The following is a 19,883-nucleotide window of genomic DNA, read 5'->3' as shown; positions in this document are numbered from 1 at the left end:
TCTGCTCTGGTCAGACCTCACCTGGAGTACTGTGTCCAGTTCTGGGCACCACAGTTCAAGAAGGACACTGACAAACTGGAACGTGTCCAGAGGAGGGCAACCAAAATGGTCAAAGGCCTGGAAACAATGCCTTATGAGGAACGGCTAAGGGAGCTGGGCATGTTTAGCCTGGAGAAGAGGAGGTTAAGGGGTGATATGATAGCCATGTTCAAATATATAAAAGGATGTCATATAGAGGAGGGAGAAAGGTTGTTTTCTGCTGCTCCAGAGAAGCGGACACGGAGCAATGGATCCAAACTACAAGAAAGAAGATTCCACCTAAACATTAGGAAGAACTTCCTGACAGTAAGAGCTGTTCGACAGTGGAATTTGCTGCCAAGGAGTGTGGTGGAGTCTCCTTCTTTGGAGGTCTTTAAGCAGAGGCTTGACAACCATATGTCAGGAGTGCTCTGATGGTGTTTCCTGCTTAGCAGGGGGTTGGACTCGATGGCCCTTGTGGCCTATTCCAACTCTATGATTCTATGAAAGCACATCAAAGTGCAAGTAGATAAATAGGTACCGCTCCGGTGGGAAGGTAAATGGCGTTTCCGTGCGCTGCTCTGGTTCGCCAGAAGCGGCTTAGTCATGCTGGCCACATGACCCGGAAGCTGTATGCCGGCTCCCTCGGCCAATAAAGCGAGATGAGCGCCGCAACCCCAGAGTCGGCACGACTGAACCCAATAGTCAGGGGTCCCTTTACCTTTACCTTTTATGTAACCAGTAATAAATTTGTGTATGTTTATTCAAAACCTGCCAAGGAGTCCAGCTCAGAGGCCTTGAGGATCATCTAGTCTAGGGTTGCCATTTTTCAAAAAGCTCTATTAGGAAGACCCCCCAAATCGTTGAGCCTTTTAAAAAGAAAACCACCAGGATTGCTGAGCCGCTTTTCGAATGGCTTGCCTAACGTCCGGCAAAATCTGGCAGCCCTCTGTTTGAAGTGGTTTGGAGAGCCTAGCTGTTGTGCCGGCATCTTTGTCACAAACAGTAGTACCACCAGGACTGTGTGTGTGTGTGTGTTTACATGCACCCACCCACCGCCGCGAGTGGATCCCTCTCCCGCTTGCTCCAAATACCTTGCTCTCTGACTCACTCTGCCCTTGTGGTTATCCTCTGCCTCGGAGGATCATATGCCACTCAGAGGCAGGCTGTTTACGGCTGGGAGACCCACCCTAGCCTCAGGTGGGTGGGGCATGCATATATATAGCACAGATGAAATGAACCCCTTCACTGACTCATAGCCACTGGGATTGCTCCTCTTGGAAAATCTGCCATTCCCAACTCTTCTCAGCTCAGCAGCTACATGATGGCCAGACTCCTTGTCCTGTGTGTTGCAGTTCTTGCCTGCATCAGTATTGGTAAGGCAAACATCCAGCTTTATCCCTGTTCTTGTATATTTCCTAATGGATTTGTTTCTCATCTCTTTACCTCGCTGCCACCCCCAAATTCCTTTACTTTGTGGCTTGCCAGAATCTTTTAAACTAGGAACAATTCCTCATTCGACTGACTAGGAAATGTACCAGCAGGGAGAGCAAACTCTTTATTATTGGTAGAAATATTCTCGTAAGGGGGGGTTCAAAGGTATTGCCCTTTATATATTTGGGCAGGGGGTAACTGTCACCAAAGCTGTCATTCCCTTAGCTGCTCGATAAGAGTGGTAGAAAACTTCTGCTTTTGTGGCAAACTATGTGCTTCCCACTATATCTGACCTGGATAAAGAAATAAGTTGTTGTTTTTTAAAAATTGGATGGATTCAACAAAATGGGAAGGAAGGGAAAAGGTGTGCCAAATAAAGGCTTGACCTTTTTTATATATAAAAAAAAAACAACCCCTCCAAACTGGACAGCTCTAAGGAAGACAGGAAACAAGGGCAACCCCCCCCCCCACCACTACCTAAATAAACTTCACACCGGATTATTTGTGAGCATATGTACAATATTTTTGAATGCGATGTTGTGCGAATATTTTGTAAGTCGCTTTGTGAGCCCCTTGAGGCTATAAACTGGGATGGAAGTATTCTCAATAAATACATTAAAATAGCACTACATTGCAAGCTAAAGGGGGGGGGGATGGGCTCAGTGCCATCCCTTAGAAAACAAAGAGTCCCAGTCTCCTGGGTTTTGGCTACTAAACAGCAATTCTAGCACCTCTTTCCCCGAATCTTATCTTTGAGTTGTCAGGATTGTCTGCCTCCTCCTTATCTTTGAGTTGCCAGAGTTGTGCCCTGCAGATGTTTTGAACTACAACTCCTACCAGCTCAGAGGGTTTACCTCTGTTAGTTTTTGGCAGGAAAAAAGTGTCTTCTTGTGGCATCTTAAAGACACAAAAAGATTTGTGGCTCTAACTGTTGTGCATCTCTCGAACTGGGTTCTAATCTACAAAAGCTTAAGCCACAGTATAAACCAATGTTTTGATGTTGTCAGCTGCTGCCCCGGGGGTCACACTGGTGACAGAAGAGTGGGAGAGCTATATTTTGACCATAAACAAAAAAAACAAAGAAATCTGTTATCCTTAAAGTTGCCACAAGACTCTCTCAGGGCAAAACTTTCTCACTTGTCAAGACTGATCAATCTGAAAGTCACCCAAGGTGGATTAAGATGGAGATACACGCATACAGATCTTTGGGTGGTATCCAAGTAAGCCTTGCTCAGAGTAAACCCTATTGATATTAATGCACATGACTCAGTTTTCTCCATTGGATGGGGTGGGTCTACTCTGAGTAAAACTTACTTGACTACCACCCATCCCCCCCAAAAATATATCCCAGTGGCCATTTGAAGAGGTGATTTGATTCGCTTTTTTTGCACAGGATATTGGCCCGAATATAAGCCACACCCAAATATAAGCCGCACCTTTGAAATTGGGGGGGGGGGAGCAAAGAAAGAAAAAATACCTAAATATAAGCCACTCCATTGCTTGCTGCTCCTGGCTGCATACTGGGGCGGGGGGGGGGAGCCGGGCTGCTTTGCCGACAGCCTTTCCCTTCCTCGCTCTCTCCCTTCCTGGCTTTGGGGGAGAGACGCATGGGGTGGGCGCCCTTTTGCCATGCTCCTGGCGCTGTTTGCCCCGCGCCGTAAAGTCGTGAATATAAGCCGCACCTTAGCTTTTCATAGTCAGAATTTGGGGGGAAAGTGAGGCTTGCATTCAGGCCAATACAGTAGTTAAGTTGTGGGATTTGCTCCTGTAATATGTAGTGGTGGCCCCTTACTTGGGTGGCCGTAAAAGAGGACCAGACAGACTCATGGCAATCGCTACCTACTAATCATGATGGTTGTGTTCTACCTCCATTGTCAGAGCTGGAATGCACAGCTGCTTGGGAATCACTGGTGTGGACTGAGCACTGTTGCACCCAGCTCTTGCAAGCGGGCTTCCCATAGACATCTGGTTGCCCACTGAGAGAAGAGGATACTGAAAAGACATGAGCCCCCTTTGACCTTTGATCCAGCAGAGCTCTACTTGTGTTCTTATGCCCCTCTGGCCATTTGGGGGTGGTCTCCAAAGACCACTTGCACAGGCAACCGATGACCTTACTGCAATGTGTCCCTATTGCAATTCAGAAAAAACCAAGGCATCCCAATGTTCCCTACGCCATTCGTTTTTGCAAGTCCTGTGTGTGTGTTTTGTTTTTGTAATGGCACCACCGACTGGTCACCTCCCTATTGGGATCACCCCCAAACCTCCATATTTCTACTGTGCCAAATACCTTATTTTTCCGTGCATAACACGCCCCTGTGTATAAGATGCCCCCTATTTGGGGGGACTCAAAATTAAGAAAATGGGGGGGGGGATTGCCCAGAGTTGCTGAATCACTCGCACTACCATCGTCGCTGGCAATCTCCTGCTCACGGCAGCAACCACTCATATATCCGTGTATAAGAAGACCCCAATTTTTAAGCATTATTCTAATGTACTAAAACCTCGTCTTTTACATGGAAAACTACAGGTCATTTGCCTCCCTGATGCTGCCTTGCCCCACCCTGCTTTTTAAGAGTCATGGCTTTGAAACTCTCTTTGAAGCTGTTGAGAAAGCACGGGGAAATAAGTTAAGGAGCTTAAGGAGAAAGTGGACAGGTGGAGAGCTTGAAAGCATTGGACTTAAGATTGAACGGGGGGAGTCATAATCATCTAACAAGTTTCTTTTTAAAAAAAGAGAAAAGAGGAATGCCACAGACAAGACAAAGGATATATTGTGGAGTATCTAGAGAGGGTGGGGATCTTTAGAAATAGGCAAAACACCCATCACATCAGGGATGGGCCAGGGATAGCTCCCATGTTTAAAGACTAGTTAACAAAATGCATATCCAAACATGTAGCGTTCTGGTTCCTCTTCTTAAGACATCTATTTTTCCTTCCCCAACACCATTACTCACACCATGGTCAGCCAACTTGAGAAAAAAGAAGACGAAGAAGAGTCGGAAAAAACCAGGGGATTTTTCTTCTTCCCCAAGCACTTATTTCTTCCTTTAACGATGGACGATGGTGTCTAAAAGTCTTGGGCCAACCTTAAGATTACCAAACATATTGCAGCATTGTGTAGGCAAGGCTTCCTCCCTGGAAGCAATCGTAAGTGGGTGTTGACGTTCCAGTAAAAATGACTAGCCCTTAGGGTGCCACACAAAACTTTTGGAACTGAGGGATATTCCACGCTTCGACTTGCCCCGATTCTAGACAACGCAGGTCTGAGCGGTTTCCCACTTGAACCATTCCTTTCCGAGGGACAACTCGATTGTTATTTGCTCCGATCTGAGCACTAAATAGCCGTTTCCCCCTCAGGGGAAAGCAGTGGCATAAACGTTTATTCACGGTTTCAGCCCGCACCATTCCAGATTATGCTCTTGAGTTTTTATAGGTGTTTTGAAATACAGGGCTGAGAATGCAGACCTTTGACAATTGTTTCCTTAGCATTTCAGTAAAAACAGGATAGTTTTTTGGGTTTTTTTAAACTCGCCCTCAGCATTCACATTTCTGCTGAAATTCAGAAGTTGGCCTCGTTTTTTTCTATTGGCAGATGTGAATTCAAAATTCTTTGTGAGGGAAAATAATAATAATAATAATAATAATAATAATAATAATAATAATAATGTATTATTTATACCCCGCCCATCTGGCTGGGTTTCCCCAGCCACTCTGGGCAGCTCCCAACAGAATATTAAAAACACAATAAAACATCAGTCATTAAAAACATCCCTAAACAGGGCTGCCTTCAGATGTCTTCTAAAAGTCAGATAGTTGTTTATTTCTTTCACATCTTGTGGGAGGGCATTCCACAGGGCGGGTGCCACTGCCAAGAAAGCCCTCTGCCTGGTTCCGTGTAACATCACTTCTCACAGGGAGGGAACCGCCAGAAGGCCCTCAGAGCTGGACCTCAGTGTCTGGGCTGAACGATGGGGGTGGAGACGCTCCTTCAGGTAGTCTCATTCCATGATAGCTCTCTGCCCTACAGTGGAGGGCATGGATAAGGGAAATTTCGAAGACGGGTGGGTGGGTGAGAGCATTGTCAGTGTGGGTGCCTTGACAGTTGACTCTGAGAACGCAGGAAGGCCGCCTAACAATCCTTATAATCAAAGGTGTAGCAAAGGCTGTTATTTAGATGTTTGTATGTTGTATACTAACATGAGTTTGACCAAACTGTGGGAGGCAGTGGAAGACAGGAGTGCCTGGTTTGCTCTGGCCCATGGGGTCACAAAGAGTTGGACACAACTAAATGACTAAACCACAAAACTACAAATGTTGTATATCTTGCTTATCTCCCTTCTCATAACACTAGAACTCATTGACAATGAACTCATTTAATGAAGATTAAGGTTGGCACTTCTTCACACAGTTGAACTTTGGGTTTTGCTCCCACAAGACATGGTGATGGCCATAGACAGGATTAGGCAGATTCCTGGAAGATACAGCTATTAGTGCCTCCTAGACCCAATACCTCTGTTCTTCCTACACTGTCTGCATGCCTCCCAACATTGTTGTTGTTGTTTAGTCGTTTAGTCATTTCCGACTCTCTCATGCTGATAGCTTCAAGAACACCATCCAACCATCTCGTCCTCTGTTTTCCCCTTCTCCTTGTGCCCTCCATCTTTCCCAGCATCAGGGTCTTTTCCAGGGAGTCATCTCTTCTCATGAGGTGGCCAGTGTATTGGAGTCTCAGCTTCAGGATCTGTCCTTCCAGTGAGCACTCAGGGCTGATTTCCTTCAGAATGGATAGGTTTGATCTTCTTGCAGTCCATGGGACTCTCAAGAGTCTCCTCCAGCATCTCCCAACATTAGTTGCTCAGAATTACAAGTGGGAAGAGCCTCATTTCTCTTCGGTTGACCACTGTGAGGTCAGGCTACAGGACTAAATGGGACTTTGGCCTAATCTCGTTGGGCTTCTCTTCCGTTCTTACGCCACGCAAAGTGGTTCGTGTCAGGAAGCAAAAGAATAAGATGCAAATTTCGCAATTGCGAATGCGGGAAAGAAGCGATGGGTTGTATAACCAGCTAAGTAAAGGGTGCGGAACTGGATCCAGACAGCAAGCCAGAACCTGACGTCCCCCAATACCTATGTTTGCGAGGCAGGGCGCTTACCTGTCAATTGCCCAATATCACAATGAACTGTTTTCTTTTGCAGACCAACTTGAGTTCACCGCCCATTGTCTTAGGTTGGTGAGTCACTTAGTCCCTAGGGTCCCAAGGCATTGAAATCAGTAGATTTTTGTTAGTCACCAGCTGACACCCATTGGTTTCAATAAGTTCATGACTTATTGTGTTGCTGTCTTAAGAGAGCCAGTGTGGTGTAGTGGTTAAGAGCAATAGACTCGTAATCTGGGGAACCGGGTTCGCGTCTCCACTCCTCCACATGCAGCTGCTGGGTGACCTTGGGCCAGTCACACTTCTTTGAAGTCTCTCAGCCCCACTCACCTCACAGAGTGTTTGTTGTGGGGGAGGAAGGGAAAGGAGAATGTTAGCCGCTTTGAGACTCCCGAAGGGGAGTGAAAGGTGGGATATCAAATCCAAACTCTTCTTCTTCTTCTTCTTCTTCAAGGAAAAGGGGAGTGGGGCTTCTATCACATCGCCATCACTGGGCAGACCTCCACCCACCACTGACACCTTGTCCATCTTGTTGAGACGGATTGGTTGCTTATGGAATAGCTAGCAGGATCAGCAATTAAGAAGGGAAAGGAAGGAGAGGTTGCTAAGGTCACATTTAAGCAGAAACAGTGGCCCAGAAACCCCAACAACAGGGGGTTCCATGGTTCTCAGAAGCCTTAAAACACAGGCAGAAATGCGTTCATATCTGACAAATTGGAAAATAATTAGGAAAGTGCTGTTGCTTTCAGGCTTCCCATAGGGGCGTCTGGTTTTACTATTCACATTGTAATTCTTGTTGAGAACAAGATGCTGGATCAGACGGGCTCCCCTTGGTTTGATCTATCGGGGTTCTTCTCCTTACCCTGCTTTTACCCTGCAGGTAAAAATGTGAGCAAACAACCTCATCTATTCACAGTCTCATTTGTGTGTCTACTGGGGGATGTGCATCCCGTTACACCACCTGAGGCAAAACAGGAAGTGTCGTCTGTCCCTGCCACCACTGCCTGCACCACCCGCCCTCCACAGGTGGCAGAGAAGTGGTGCTGGTATCAGTGCCAATTTCAGGCAAGATCTCATCAAAATCTCAAGAGATCTTGTGGAGCGCACGAGATCTCACCTCAAGATCGGTGCCAGCGCCACTTCTCTGCTGGTGGTAGAGGAGGCTGCTGGGATGGTTGCCTCACCTACCTAACAGCTGGCCCGGCCCTTGAGTGTACTGGAATCTGCTGTCACGTCTTGGGCTGGTTGCTGTTGACTTCACAGTTATCTCTGTCTGCCACACAGATGGGTGATCATGGGATCAACTCAGCACACCTGTGGCTTAGAGATAACCTGAGAGTCTGCGTCATTGTTGACTTTCAGAGAGATTCAAAAAACATTCCTCTTTACCCAAAAAGATACCAATCCTGGCAACCCTGAGGAAATCGTTCTTAGAATGTTTTTAACTGTTTTTAGAATGTTTCGCTCCTTTTTTTTTTGTCAGAATGTTTTATTATTAAAGTGTTTTTTGCCCCCCTCCCACCCGCACCATGGCTCTTCCAGAAGGAAGAGCAGGATATAAATGGGAAAAGTCAATAAAAAGAAAATTTATATGTGTGCCCTGCCCTTAGGAGAAACCACAGCTGGGCACGCCCTAAGTACCAAAATGGGAATAGATGTTTCCAGTAGGTTTCAACCAAGAGAAGAAAAACACCGTTTTGGAATTTATTAATGTAGAGACTGAGGTCGTGCTTTTCGACCGAAGTCATCACTGTGTTTGACAAGAGCTCAATGGGACTTATTGCCGGATAGGAATAGATTGCAGCCCTCTGTGTATCTGCCTGGATATTATTGGTTTCCTCTGAGGCCCCTCTTCTGGTCCGCTTCACCTGTGGAGCTGAGGGAGAGGGTGACGAGAGAAAGAGCCTTTTCACTCATGACACCCTATTTTTGGAACAGTTATCTTACGCTGGCTTGCTTGGCCCGGTTCCTGAACCTCCTGGCATTTTAACTACCAGATGAATACTTCCCCTCCCCCCCCTTTTCTCTTTTTGCCATGGCCTTTTTGTTTTTTAGATATGTAGTTTTAACCTAGTGCGCATTACTTCATTTTGTGTTGCTGTTTCCCTTGTCATTTCCTTAAACCAGCTGTTTTGAGGCCCAGGATCAGGACAGAACACAAGAAAAACCCAGTCGGGCCAGTGACCCATCTAGGCCATAGCTGTCAACTTTTCCCTTTTCTTGCGAGGAATCCTATTCGGAATAAGGGAATTTCCCTTTAAAAAAGGGGAAAGTTGACAGCTATGATCTAGTCCAAAATCCCATTTCCACAGTGGCCAACCAGTTGTCTAGGGAAAGCCCACAGGCCACACAGGAGCCCAGGAATCATAGAATTGTAGGACCCTGAGGATCGAGTACAATCCCCCTGTAATGCAGGAATACGCAGCTGTCCCATACAGGGATCAAACCTGCAACCTTGGTGTTACCAGCACCATGCTCTAACCTCTTGAATTCCCAGGCAACTGGTATTCAGAGGGGTATTCAGAGGCAGCATACAACCACCCTGACCCACGAACTTGTCTAATCCCCTTGCCAAGACTTTTTAATTGTTAGCCAGAAATATACCGTATTTTTAGCTCTATAACACGCACCCGACCATAACACACACATAGTTTTTAGAGGAGGAAAATCTGTAGGCATGCCACCTGTAGGCATTCCCTCCATAACACGCACAGACATTTCCCCTTACGTTTTAGGAGGAAAAAAGTGAGTGTTGTGGTGCAAAAAATACGGTAATAAATAAAATAAATATGTAGCCCTACTGGCTTATGTTAGGGATGAACTGTAGTGTTCATTCGATCTAGACTTTCCTTCAAACAATATTGGGAACTGTAGTTTGCCCCCTCACAGAGCTACAGTTCCCTTCTGGTGGTTCCCTCATTGCGAGAAGCAAAGCTACACTGCCTTCTTGGTAGTGGCACCCGCCCTGTGGAACGCCCTCCCATCAGATGTCAAAGAGATAAACAACTACCTGACATTTAGAAGACATCTGAAGGAAGCCCTGTTCAGGGAAGTTTTTAATGTGTGACCCTTGACAAGCTCCACTTCCTAAGATTATCTGGGGGAAGCCGTGTGGTTTCAACGTATGGTGGAGATGTGGCCCTAGACCAAATGTCTACCTTGGAAGTTTACCCTCCATGAGAAGATCGTTGCGGAAAGCTTGCGCAACGTGACTGAAATTCCCTTGCATTGTGTGGCTGCTGCAGAGGAATGTTATTGAGGGATGGGAACAGGGCGTAACCCCACAGCCTGGCCAAACTGTTGCCACACCTTAGAATACACCCCAGGGTCTCTTTCAAGCGCTCAGCGATTTCCCAGCCAAACCACAACACTTCCTTGGCAAAGAATGTAATCGAGGCTGAAAAGATTCCTTAAGGATGGAACATTTGAAGCCCACTGGTCTCGAGAGGCTGAATAATAATAATAATAATAATAATAATAATAATAATAATAACAACAACAACAACAACAACCAACCCACTTTCCTCAGCTCCAAAATGTCTTCTTCACATGGTCCACTTGAGTCATCACAATCTGTCCCCGCCTCTTAGAGCAGGAATTCCAAAACTGCTCTCACACAGAGAGAGTCGAGCACCTTCAAGAATGGTTTCACAACTTGTGGGGTTCCCCCCCTCCCACAATAAATTGCAACCCTCCTTCGCTTTGCAACCCAAACATGTCTCAACCAGTTTCCTGCTTCACTTCCATGGGTCACAGTATTGTCCAGCCAGGAACTGGTTGTTGATCAAAGGCTACCACCCTTACAGAGAAATCTGGAAATTTCCGCCTCGAGCTAAGCTGGAGTGTTGCGGTTATTTTCCCGATGACTCAGAAACACACGGCACCCTCCCAGCCCTTCTTCGCCAGCGTCCCTCCTGAGTGGAATTCTTTCAACTCGCTCGCATTTATCGGAGAAAGCCGTTGCTAAAATCTTCCCCCGTTACTCATTTGCCACACCCCGAAACACGCTGCCTGTTATGCAAACCCTTTTGGCCGTTTTCCTCTGCCTTGCGGAGAATGGAAATTAAAAAAGCTGGAAAGCCGTTTTCATAAATCACAAGAACAACTGGGCCGCGACAACTGCACTACAAAAAGGGAAAAGTGCAAGACTTAAACTGGTTATCAGGGAGGGGGAGGCGCTAACGTATGGCCAGATTTCATTAAAAATTGTAAGATTTGGCCTAAGAGGGGACATCTAATCCATCATCTTCTCTGTGTGCCCAAACTGATGCCAATGGGAAAAACGAAAGTAGCACATGAAAAACTTAATTTTTATCAGTTTGTGTGGCTGGCTTCTATGCAGTAACACCAAAAGATGAAGGCAGTCTTTAAATAAAGATAGTTGTTATAAGAGTGAGATTTTGGGGGGGGTCTTTCGGATGTTCTCTGGGTGACCTCGTCAGTCTAGCTGCTCCCTAAGCTTTGGTACCAGAGTTCGCTTTGCTGCATTAATGGCTCTAGCCAAATCTTTTAAGTGACAGCAGCACTTCCCCAAACCGTTATTTTTTCCTCCTTCCGCCCTTCAGGGCAGGATATGCAGATACCGTAATTGTTATTTTCCTGCCTGAGCCTCTGTCCTATCTGTGTTCCTCTCTGTGAGCTTGCAAACGCTTGCTTGCCTTCACAATTCGAAGCAGTAAACACTGCACCACACAATTTCTGTGCTCCAAATTGCCCTCTTGCTATTTAAAAACAAACCCAGGAACTGGTAGCGGATGCATCTGTTAGCAAATAATGTGTCGTTTGGGATTGGCCCCAGAACTACACCCTGTGAACACGGCCTCCAAATCTGATGTCTGTGCCAGGCTCAGTCGTGAGGAGAAACACAGTGGGGAAGGACAGGGAGTTTCCCAAACCACAGTGTGGCTTCTCAGTCTGTAGGAACCGGGGGCCAGGCAGGTGCATGCTTCCAGGTAGATTTCAGGCACTTTACTGCTCTCTCGTTTCAAAGGCAGTGCTTTGCGTGGACAGGCGGAGTCCCCCAAACCCTGGTCATGTGGAATAACGACTCAAGACAATGTGCTATGGGATTAAATTGGCCACAACTTTATTATATTTCAGGTGTGGGTAGACCTTGGCTCAGGCATTGGGCGTTTATCCCTCCCAGTCCCCAGCTGGGGATCTGGGGAACATCAGGGTTATCCAGTGGGGGGGGGGATGGGCCGGCTCTGGAGAACATATGTTCAAGCAGAGATAGCCGCCCCCGTTACGCCACCGTCACAGGGGAGAGCAATGACGACCTCTTGGTGTACGGTCAAAGCCTCCCCTCAAAAACCCCTTTAAGGGGGAATCCGGGTATCGCCTCCGCAAAGAGGAAGGGGGCATGGGTCACCGCTGCACGCACGCCCCCCCCCCCCGTTCAGGAAGATAGACTAAAGGATTCCGCCCAAGGCCTGATACCGCCAAAGTTGTGAAATTTTGCTACGGGAAAGGCAAACCTGCCAATGCAGGGGAATTCCTTTCCGGCCCTTCAACAGCGACCTTGACGTAGCAGTGCCCGCATACCTGTGAAGAAAAGGTTAACCTGCAAAAGAAGTCTAAACTGAGGGTGGGTAGGGTGGGAGAAGCTCTGAAGCCAACTGAAGATTCCCAGGTAAGATCCTCCCCCTATTGTGTGGGCAGGTGGTCCCTCCCCTACCTGGCTTGGTCTCCTTGGCAACGCTTCCCCAGGTGGGATTGGACAACTGGCTGAGGTAGGCGGAGACCTCCAGGTTTCCCACCTGGGGGGAGGCAAAGCCAAGCCTGTGCTAATGGAGCCGCACAGGGTCCAGGGGCTGCGCGCGTCCACGCAAAGGGCGCCCCCCCCCCCGTTTAATGTGGGGAGCGGTCATTCTGTCCTCTAACCAAATAGTGTCTTGTCAGCAGGGATTTTCTGGATTCTGATCTGCAGTGTGGGGAAAGGGACAGCAGGCAAGCAAATGTTATATTTCCCCTCCGGTCTGACTCAGAAAAGAGTTACCTTCGTGCAGGAACCCCTTCTTTCCCCACAAACGTTGCCATCGCCACCCCTTTCAAGGATGCGCGCAAACAGGGCATACTGTTACAGTTTGCAGAAAACACACATTTTAGAGGCCCTGAGAAAGGTCTTGTTTTCCACGAAGGGCTGTGGTTTGGAGCGGAGCTGTTTTTTCCAGACTGGGCATCCGCTTCGTTCCTGTCTGCAATGTTTGCTTCTTGCAGCAAAGCTCACCGCAGGCTGCTTGCTAGTCCTGTTTGAGTGTGTGCTTGAGATTATAGTGTCTTATTTGTGCAAGCCTTTGGCGGGTCATCGCTTGCTTATTTAAAAGAGCTGTGAATGCACATAATGCACCCTCTGCAAAACACCGAAGGCGTGAGGGAATAGAGAGTTAAAGGGTGCAAAAAGCACAGGACCCATGTCACTGTATCTCTGGGGACCAAATCCTACTTGTGAGATTATCTGTGAATCTTTTGTGATGGGTGGGTGTGCCTTCTTAAAATGATTACATTTGGTGGTGCGTGCACCTTGATTTCCTCCTTTTTTATTATTTAAAAAGGTTTTATTAAAACTTTTTTCATGGTGCAATAAGAAAAAAGAAACTAATCCAAGTATGAACAAAAAGCAGAGAGAGAGGGAAAAGAAAACACAGAGTACAGTGCTACCTCAGGTTACATATGCTTCAGGTTACATATGCTTCAGGTTACAGACTCCGCTAACCCAGAAATAGTGCTTCAGGTTAAGAACTTTGCTTAAGGATGAGAACAGAAATCGTGCTCCGGCGGCGCAGCGGCAGCAGGAAGCCCCATTAGCTAAAGTGGTGCTTCAGGTTAAGAACAGTTTCAGGTTAAATATGGACCTCCAGAACGAATTAAGTACTTAACCCGAGGTACCACTGTACTCTCTCAAGGGTAGCTCTTAACCAGGCATAGGCAAACTCGGCCCTCCAGATGCTTTGGGACTACAATTCCCATCATCCCTGACCACTGGTCCTGCTAGCTAGGGATGATGGGAGGTGTAGTCCCAAAACATCTGGAGGGCCAAGTTTGCCTATGCCTGCAGTCTTAACCCATTATTCACACAGAAAGTTGTGGACCCTCCCGACTCTAAACCTGGGAACTTTTCTTCCTCCTCCCAGTCTCTCACCCTGGGAGGTCTTCCCTGTATTTCCTGAAAAATGATAATATTTAGGAAGGGCTGGGTCCTTCAGTTCTTCAATGTAAAGATTAGAGAACTAGGCAAGACCGTGCAAGTACATTTCTATGCTATTATTTTTTATTATTGCATATTATTATTATTATTATTATTATTATTATTATGTTTATATTCTTTACTCCAAGGCACTCGAGGTGGCATGCATGGTTCTTGCCCTCCTCATTTCAGTCCCACAACCCAAAACGTAAGAAGAATCTATTGGATCATGCCTGTAGCCAATCTCATCCAGTTTGCCTCTAAAGTTAACCATTTGTCCCAAAGCAACACTTTTCACAACTTGTAATTAAGCCACAGCTCTAAAGGCAGACAAGCCCGTACAGCTGGAACAATTGCTTTTAAAGGTCTTGCATTAACCCTCCTCTTAGTGCGTCATTTTCTAATCCCATTGGCAGCGATGATGGAATTAAAAGATAGACTTTTTCATAGCTTGCTAAATTGTCAAATGCCGCTACAGTGACAGCATTCAAAGGCTGCGTTCGCCACAGAGATCTGTTGATCTTTTAAAGGGAGAGGGGGGCTATGAATCTCTAGCAGAGATGTCTTTCTCCGTATCTTAAGAAGAGCGCCCCAAAATTTCACTTCAAACGAAATCTGAGGCAGATCTGAGCCCTTCTCAGGAAAAGCTTCCAAAGGAATTTCAAGCGGAGCAAAAAGGACCTGGGCAAGATTAGGCACCCTCTCTAAAGACAGCCCTATCTGTTGTCTGGCGGCAGCAAGAGGCCCCATTAGCTAAAGCGGTACCTCAGGTTAAGAACAGTTTCAGGTTAAGAACGGACCTCCGGAACAAATTAAGTACTTAACCCGAGATACCACTGCACAGTGGTACCTCAGGTTACATACGCTTCAGGTTACATACGCTTCAGGTTACAGACTCCGCTAACCCAGAAATAGTACCTCGGGTTAAGAACTTTGCTTCAGGATGAGAACAGAAATCGTGCTCTGGCGGTGTGGCAGCAGCAGGAGGCCCCATTAGCTAAAGTGGTGCTTCAGGTTAAGAACAGTTTCAGGTTAAGAACAGACCCCTGGAATGAATTAAGTACTTAACCCGAGGTACCACTGTATAGCGAATCTCTTTAAGGTTAAATGTTTCACTATGTTTTTATATATGCTAGAAGCCGCCCAGAGTAGCTGGGGCAACCCAGCCAGATGGGCAGGGTACAAACAATAAATCATGATTATTGTTATAACTGTTTTGTATATGTTATTATATTGTCACAAAAGTCGGATGCGGCCCCCATTCTCTACCAGAGAGGCCCAGGTTACTCCCAGCTTTTGAGGCCCCTAAGCATAGCTGTCAACTTTCCCCCTTTCTTGCGAGGAATCCTATTCGGAATAAGGGAATTTCCTTTAAAAAAAGGGAAACGTTGACAGCTATGCCCCTAAGCATAATAAATATAAAAAAGTGACAGCACATGAAACCAAAATAAAGCACTAGAATACAGTTATTTCTTAAGAAAGAAATGCTTTTCCAGCTGGGAGAGTATGCCACATTTTGGTCTGGTGCACCTAAAAAAAGAAATTGCAGACCTTCTTGAATGACAGAAAACCAAATCTGAGCTCCACCTTTCAGCTAGAGGCTTTCAGCGAAGGGCGCCCCCTGCCCCCCGCTAGCCCTGACCAGAGTCCTAAGACTTGTGCCCTAATGTCTGATCAGTAGAATTCTCAATTATATCTCTCACCTTTTAAAAATATATATTTCTCTGTGCTTCAGGATCTGCTCTGCAGTGTTTGAAATGTTCATTCACGTTTCACAATATGCCCTGCCATACATCCACCACCACCTGCCAAGCAGGAGAGGTCTGTGCTACCATCCGGGGAGCAGCAGGTAAAGATACTTCTTTAATTTCTCAGATTATTCTCTCCCCCCTCATACCCCACCCTTTTCCTGCTTCTGTTCTCTGCCCTGCTGTCCCCCGTCCCCCAATGAGCCGTTCCTGGCATAATTTTTTTCCCCTCCCTGAGAGAGCGTTTGGGCTGGTCCCCATGAAAGAGTCACGCATGTGGAATAAATTACAGTGCTATTTAGACTCTAACTGCATAAGCCTGGCAAAAAAACTCTCCCATTTTCTTAAAGCTGCTCGGCCATCTTAAATCTGGCTGACTCAGATTCATTACAAAACACTGTTTACGTAAGGAAGATCCACCCGCTGAAGCCAGATAGATCCTAGTAGCATGAGGCAGGGATGTGGTGCATAAGATTTGAAATATACTCAGAGTCGAGAGAGGATTTCATGCTCTTTATTCAGCTCATAGTGGTGAGGAGGAATGGATGTTCCCCCAAAATATCTGCTTTATGTACATTATTTACACAATGGGCCCCACGTGATTGGCTAATTCCGAGATTCTCCTGTAGGCCAATCAGGTTGTGGATTCACTTCCACTTGGAGCTGGATTGGGTGGCTCCTGCGGACCAATCATACTGCTGCATTGTTCTAGGACCAATCAGACTGCTGCATTTATTCTGCAACATGTTATTGCAAAATAATAGTTCATTAGCGACAGATATAGTCTGCTTTCATTTGTGCTGTAGTGAAACAGAAGTGTGAGGGGGAAATAGCCAGAACATTTGTGCGATGTCAGCGGGAAGTTACAGGATATGCACTGATTGGAAACGAAGCAGTGTGACCACCACAATACTTTTGTGGGCACAAACAGCAGCGAAAGAGGGATTTTGTGCAACTGCCCCACTAGTGTTATGATTGCAAATTATCATGAAGGCACAATAAAAAGGGTGTTTGGAGGCGCCTTTCAGGACTCTGAACAAGACAATGCTATCCCTATGAGTTGTTCATTGATTTTTATGGTTATTGCTGTTTTTCCTTTTGTTATTTTTCTGAATGATGCCATGGCCTATGGCTAGCGCAATAAAAGTCTATGATGATGATGATGAGCTGTTTGTTTTGTGCTGCAGTGGCAATCTCCCTTTTCTCCCCCCCCCCATGACATACGCAGACCAGGATGGCTCAGGAGTGCCAACTTGGCCCCACAACTGTGGGTGCCATGCAGCGTGCATGCCCCTGGTGCTGAAATTTATGGGTGCCCGGCCCCTTCATGGGGAATCTTGTGGGTGCATGGGCACCCAGGGCCCCAGGGAATTGGCACCTATGCTCAGGCAGATGGGAAGGAATTGTGGTCCAAAAACATCTGGAAGGCATCAGATTAGAAAAAGCTGGTCTACGGTGACCGTGGACTCATGATCTCTTCTTGCCCCCTGCTTCCCCCCAGGAAACCTGCTCTTTACCACGGAATCGGAGCAAACATCAATCGAGTTTTCTGCGGATAGACATTTGCTCTGATTCTGCAGTAAAGAGGGGTTTCCTGGGGGGAAGCAGCGAGGCAAACAGAAAAGCACTAGGACCCCCCTGCACAGAAAGCAAAAGACAATTCCTGCATTGAAGGGGGTTGGACTAGATGACCGTAGGGGTCCCTTCCAACTCTACAATTCTATGATTCTAAGTGGAAAACCGCTTGAATCCATGCTTTGTAGGCACAGGACCAAGGCTTGCCCAAGATATTTTGACGCCTGAGGTGAACCACAAAATGGTGTGTGTGTGTGCGCGCGTGTGCACACACACACACACAGCTAGGAAGGAAGGTGTGAGTGAAGATGTACATCAGGAACAAGGGAGGAATCGAATCAACCTTACCTGTTGGTTGAATTGGGAATCAAAGGCTGTTGCGGCGGAAAGAGGCCCTCTCTGAATCAGGCTGGCTGGGTGCAAAGGGCAGCTTCTGCCATTTCCTCCCTGGGAGGAGACCAGTAGAGTCCCCTATTCACCAAGAAGCTGCTGTAGAGGTGGCATAGCTGGGGTTGCTGAGGAGGTGGCAGATCTGGCCTCTAACTCACATGCCCGTGCAGCGGCAGATGCCTTCCTTGGAGACTGGATCTGCTGTCCCCCTATGGATTCTGCCATCTGAGACGGCCGCTTCACCTTGGCTCTGTTGGATGGGTCCAAGGAAATGGGGGCAATTCACAAGCCCCCAGCTGGCTCCAGCCCACCAGCCGGCAGCCAGGCGATCTCCGGTCCTTGGCACAGCATAAAACAGCGACTGGGGAAACCCAGCCAGATGGGCGGAGTACAAATAATAAATTATTGTTATTATTATATTCACAAGGGCAGAAAGAGGCATATGTAAAGCAGTTTATTCAGGACAAAGGAAAAACATGACTTCTCCCTTTCACGTCCAAGCAAGCAGCATAAGCAAAAGCTATACACAAACGGAAGTTCCCAGCAAGCTGTGCTGGAAAGTAAACAGGCATGTGACACACAACAGCCTGTTCCTCTTAAAGTGGAATGGAATATCTTAACAGCCTCATGTGTGAGCCGGCCCTGCACGGGACAAGCGAGGTGCAGACGAGCCTTACCTGGGAAGCAATGCCTCGCACATTCAGCTCCCTTAAATATTATGATCTGGTCTTTCTCGGGCAAAACCTTTCAAGGGGTGCCATATGTCCAGGTTTTCCTAGACGCATCTGGGAATTGGGCTGCCCAAACTGCATCCAGGCACATTTTCATTGAGTTGAAATGCTCCCCAAAACAAAGCTCAACAACTTCACTGCCCCCCCACCCCACCCCAGCAAGCTCAACAACCTTGACAAAAAAAAGAGCTTTGTCCAGATTTTCACTTTTGGGAATATGGCAAGCTTACTTTCATGCATTCCCTAAACACACAAAGGGTCCCGCATGCCAAAATGTTTGTCTTCCTCAACTAGGGCACCCTCCAGATATTGTTGGTCCAAAGCTCACCATCCTCCCTAACCCATAGCTGCCAATGTTTTTCTTTTTTTAAAGGAAATTCCCTTATTCCGAATAGGATTCCTCGCAAGAAAAGGGGAAGGTTGACAGCTATGCCCTAACCATTAGCCATGCTGGCCTTAGGCGATGGAAGCCGAGAAGCTTCCAACATGTGAGGTTCAATGCACCTTATTCATTGCCTTTTGTTTGTTTGTTGTTCCTTGCTCCAGCTGGCCAGGGGCTTATCATGAAGAGGAACTGCGTCGCTAGCGAGAAATGCAACAAGAACGAAACTGAAAGTTATTTGGGCATTAAGTACACCACCACTTACTACTGCTGTGAAGGCGATTTCTGCAACTCGGCTGCAGCCCTTCCCACCAGCCATCTCTCCCTGCCAATGGCTCTGGCTATGCTGGGCGTCTGGTTCATTCGCCTCCTCTAAGCCCTCTCCTGAGGAGAAGGAGGAAGCAGCAGCGATTTCTACAGGATAGCAAAAAAAAGGCCCCCAAATAATAATCATCCAATCATACCGAACACTATTTCAAGTAGATTTACCCCTTTCTTCCTTCAGTTTGTTTCTCTATACTTTTAAAAAAGGCACTTGTTAATGAATCGTGGGCTGTGATTTTCTGCTCCCTATCTCAAATAACAAGAACCACGTGCAAGTGGGTAAGGTTACAGGCTGGAAGGGAGACACTAGGGCCATGTTAGGAGAAGAAAACTGCCTTGCCTTGCCTGCCAACGCTTTACCCATCCGCTTTGTTATTTCATCGCGAGAAGATGCAGAGGCGGCACTTTATTATATGTTTTGCCGCACACCTGCGCCAGGTGCGTGGCAAAATTCTCCTTACCATTTGACAGGAAGACACAAAGCCTCGTTGTGGGTCATTTTTAACCACACATTTCAACCTGACAAGCGGTTAAATAAAATTCTTGTAACCGCATGGCAGTTTGCTTGTTCACCTTGGGCACAAGTACAAGTTGTCTGTGCACTTGCATGTGTATAAAAGAGTGGATATGAATTTTGATTTGTACAGCTCAGCTGTTGTGTACTGGTCGAACGTTGCGTGTGAATAAATATATCCACGTACAGCTCAACCCTCACTGAATGAAGCATGTAAATGCCCCTAAGAATGGTACAGAGAATGGTTGCGAACAACCTTTTTACCTCACATCTAACTCCAGGGTGAGAGCGTTCGCCCTGAGGTAGTTTGTCAGATCATCCGGGTGGCTTTAGACAATTGGATAACACATGGCATTGTGACAGAGTCAATGGCCGGTAAACTGGTTGCCTCCATCCACTCCCTGTCTGAACTTTTTCCAGGTCTGGC

At 46.8% G+C, this 19,883-nt stretch overlaps 1 protein-coding gene across 1 annotated transcript; it reads left to right on the top strand.

Annotated features, from left to right (window-relative positions):
* Nucleotides 1–1,246: 1,246 nt before the first annotated feature.
* On the top strand, nt 1,247–19,650 carry LOC128409158 (sperm acrosome membrane-associated protein 4-like). The gene is made up of 3 exons (XM_053379411.1): nt 1,247–1,394; nt 15,528–15,641; nt 18,783–19,650. Exons 1-3 carry the CDS (start codon nt 1,340–1,342, stop codon nt 18,992–18,994), a joined length of 381 nt encoding a protein of 126 aa, XP_053235386.1. The 5' UTR covers nt 1,247–1,339; the 3' UTR covers nt 18,995–19,650.
* Nucleotides 19,651–19,883: the final 233 nt, after the last annotated feature.

This window comes from Podarcis raffonei, chromosome 2, assembly GCF_027172205.1.
Source record: "Podarcis raffonei isolate rPodRaf1 chromosome 2, rPodRaf1.pri, whole genome shotgun sequence".
Lineage (NCBI taxonomy): Eukaryota > Metazoa > Chordata > Lepidosauria > Squamata > Lacertidae > Podarcis > Podarcis raffonei.
Note: the sequence above shows the minus strand (reverse complement) of the source record. Positions and strands in the feature narration are given on the sequence as shown.

What these genes read in the sequence shown, in the direction of transcription:
- LOC128409158 (XM_053379411.1), top strand. Translation starts at nt 1,340, where the DNA reads ATGATGGCCAGACTCCTTGTCCTGTGTGTTGCAGTTCTTGCCTGCATC. An exon ending in TCTTGCCTGCATCAGTATTG is followed by an intron (nt 1,395 to 15,527) that starts GTAAGGCAAACA and finishes TCTGTGCTTCAG; the next exon opens with GATCTGCTCTGCAGTGTTTG. An exon ending in TACCATCCGGGGAGCAGCAG is followed by an intron (nt 15,642 to 18,782) that starts GTAAAGATACTT and finishes TCCTTGCTCCAG; the next exon opens with CTGGCCAGGGGCTTATCATG.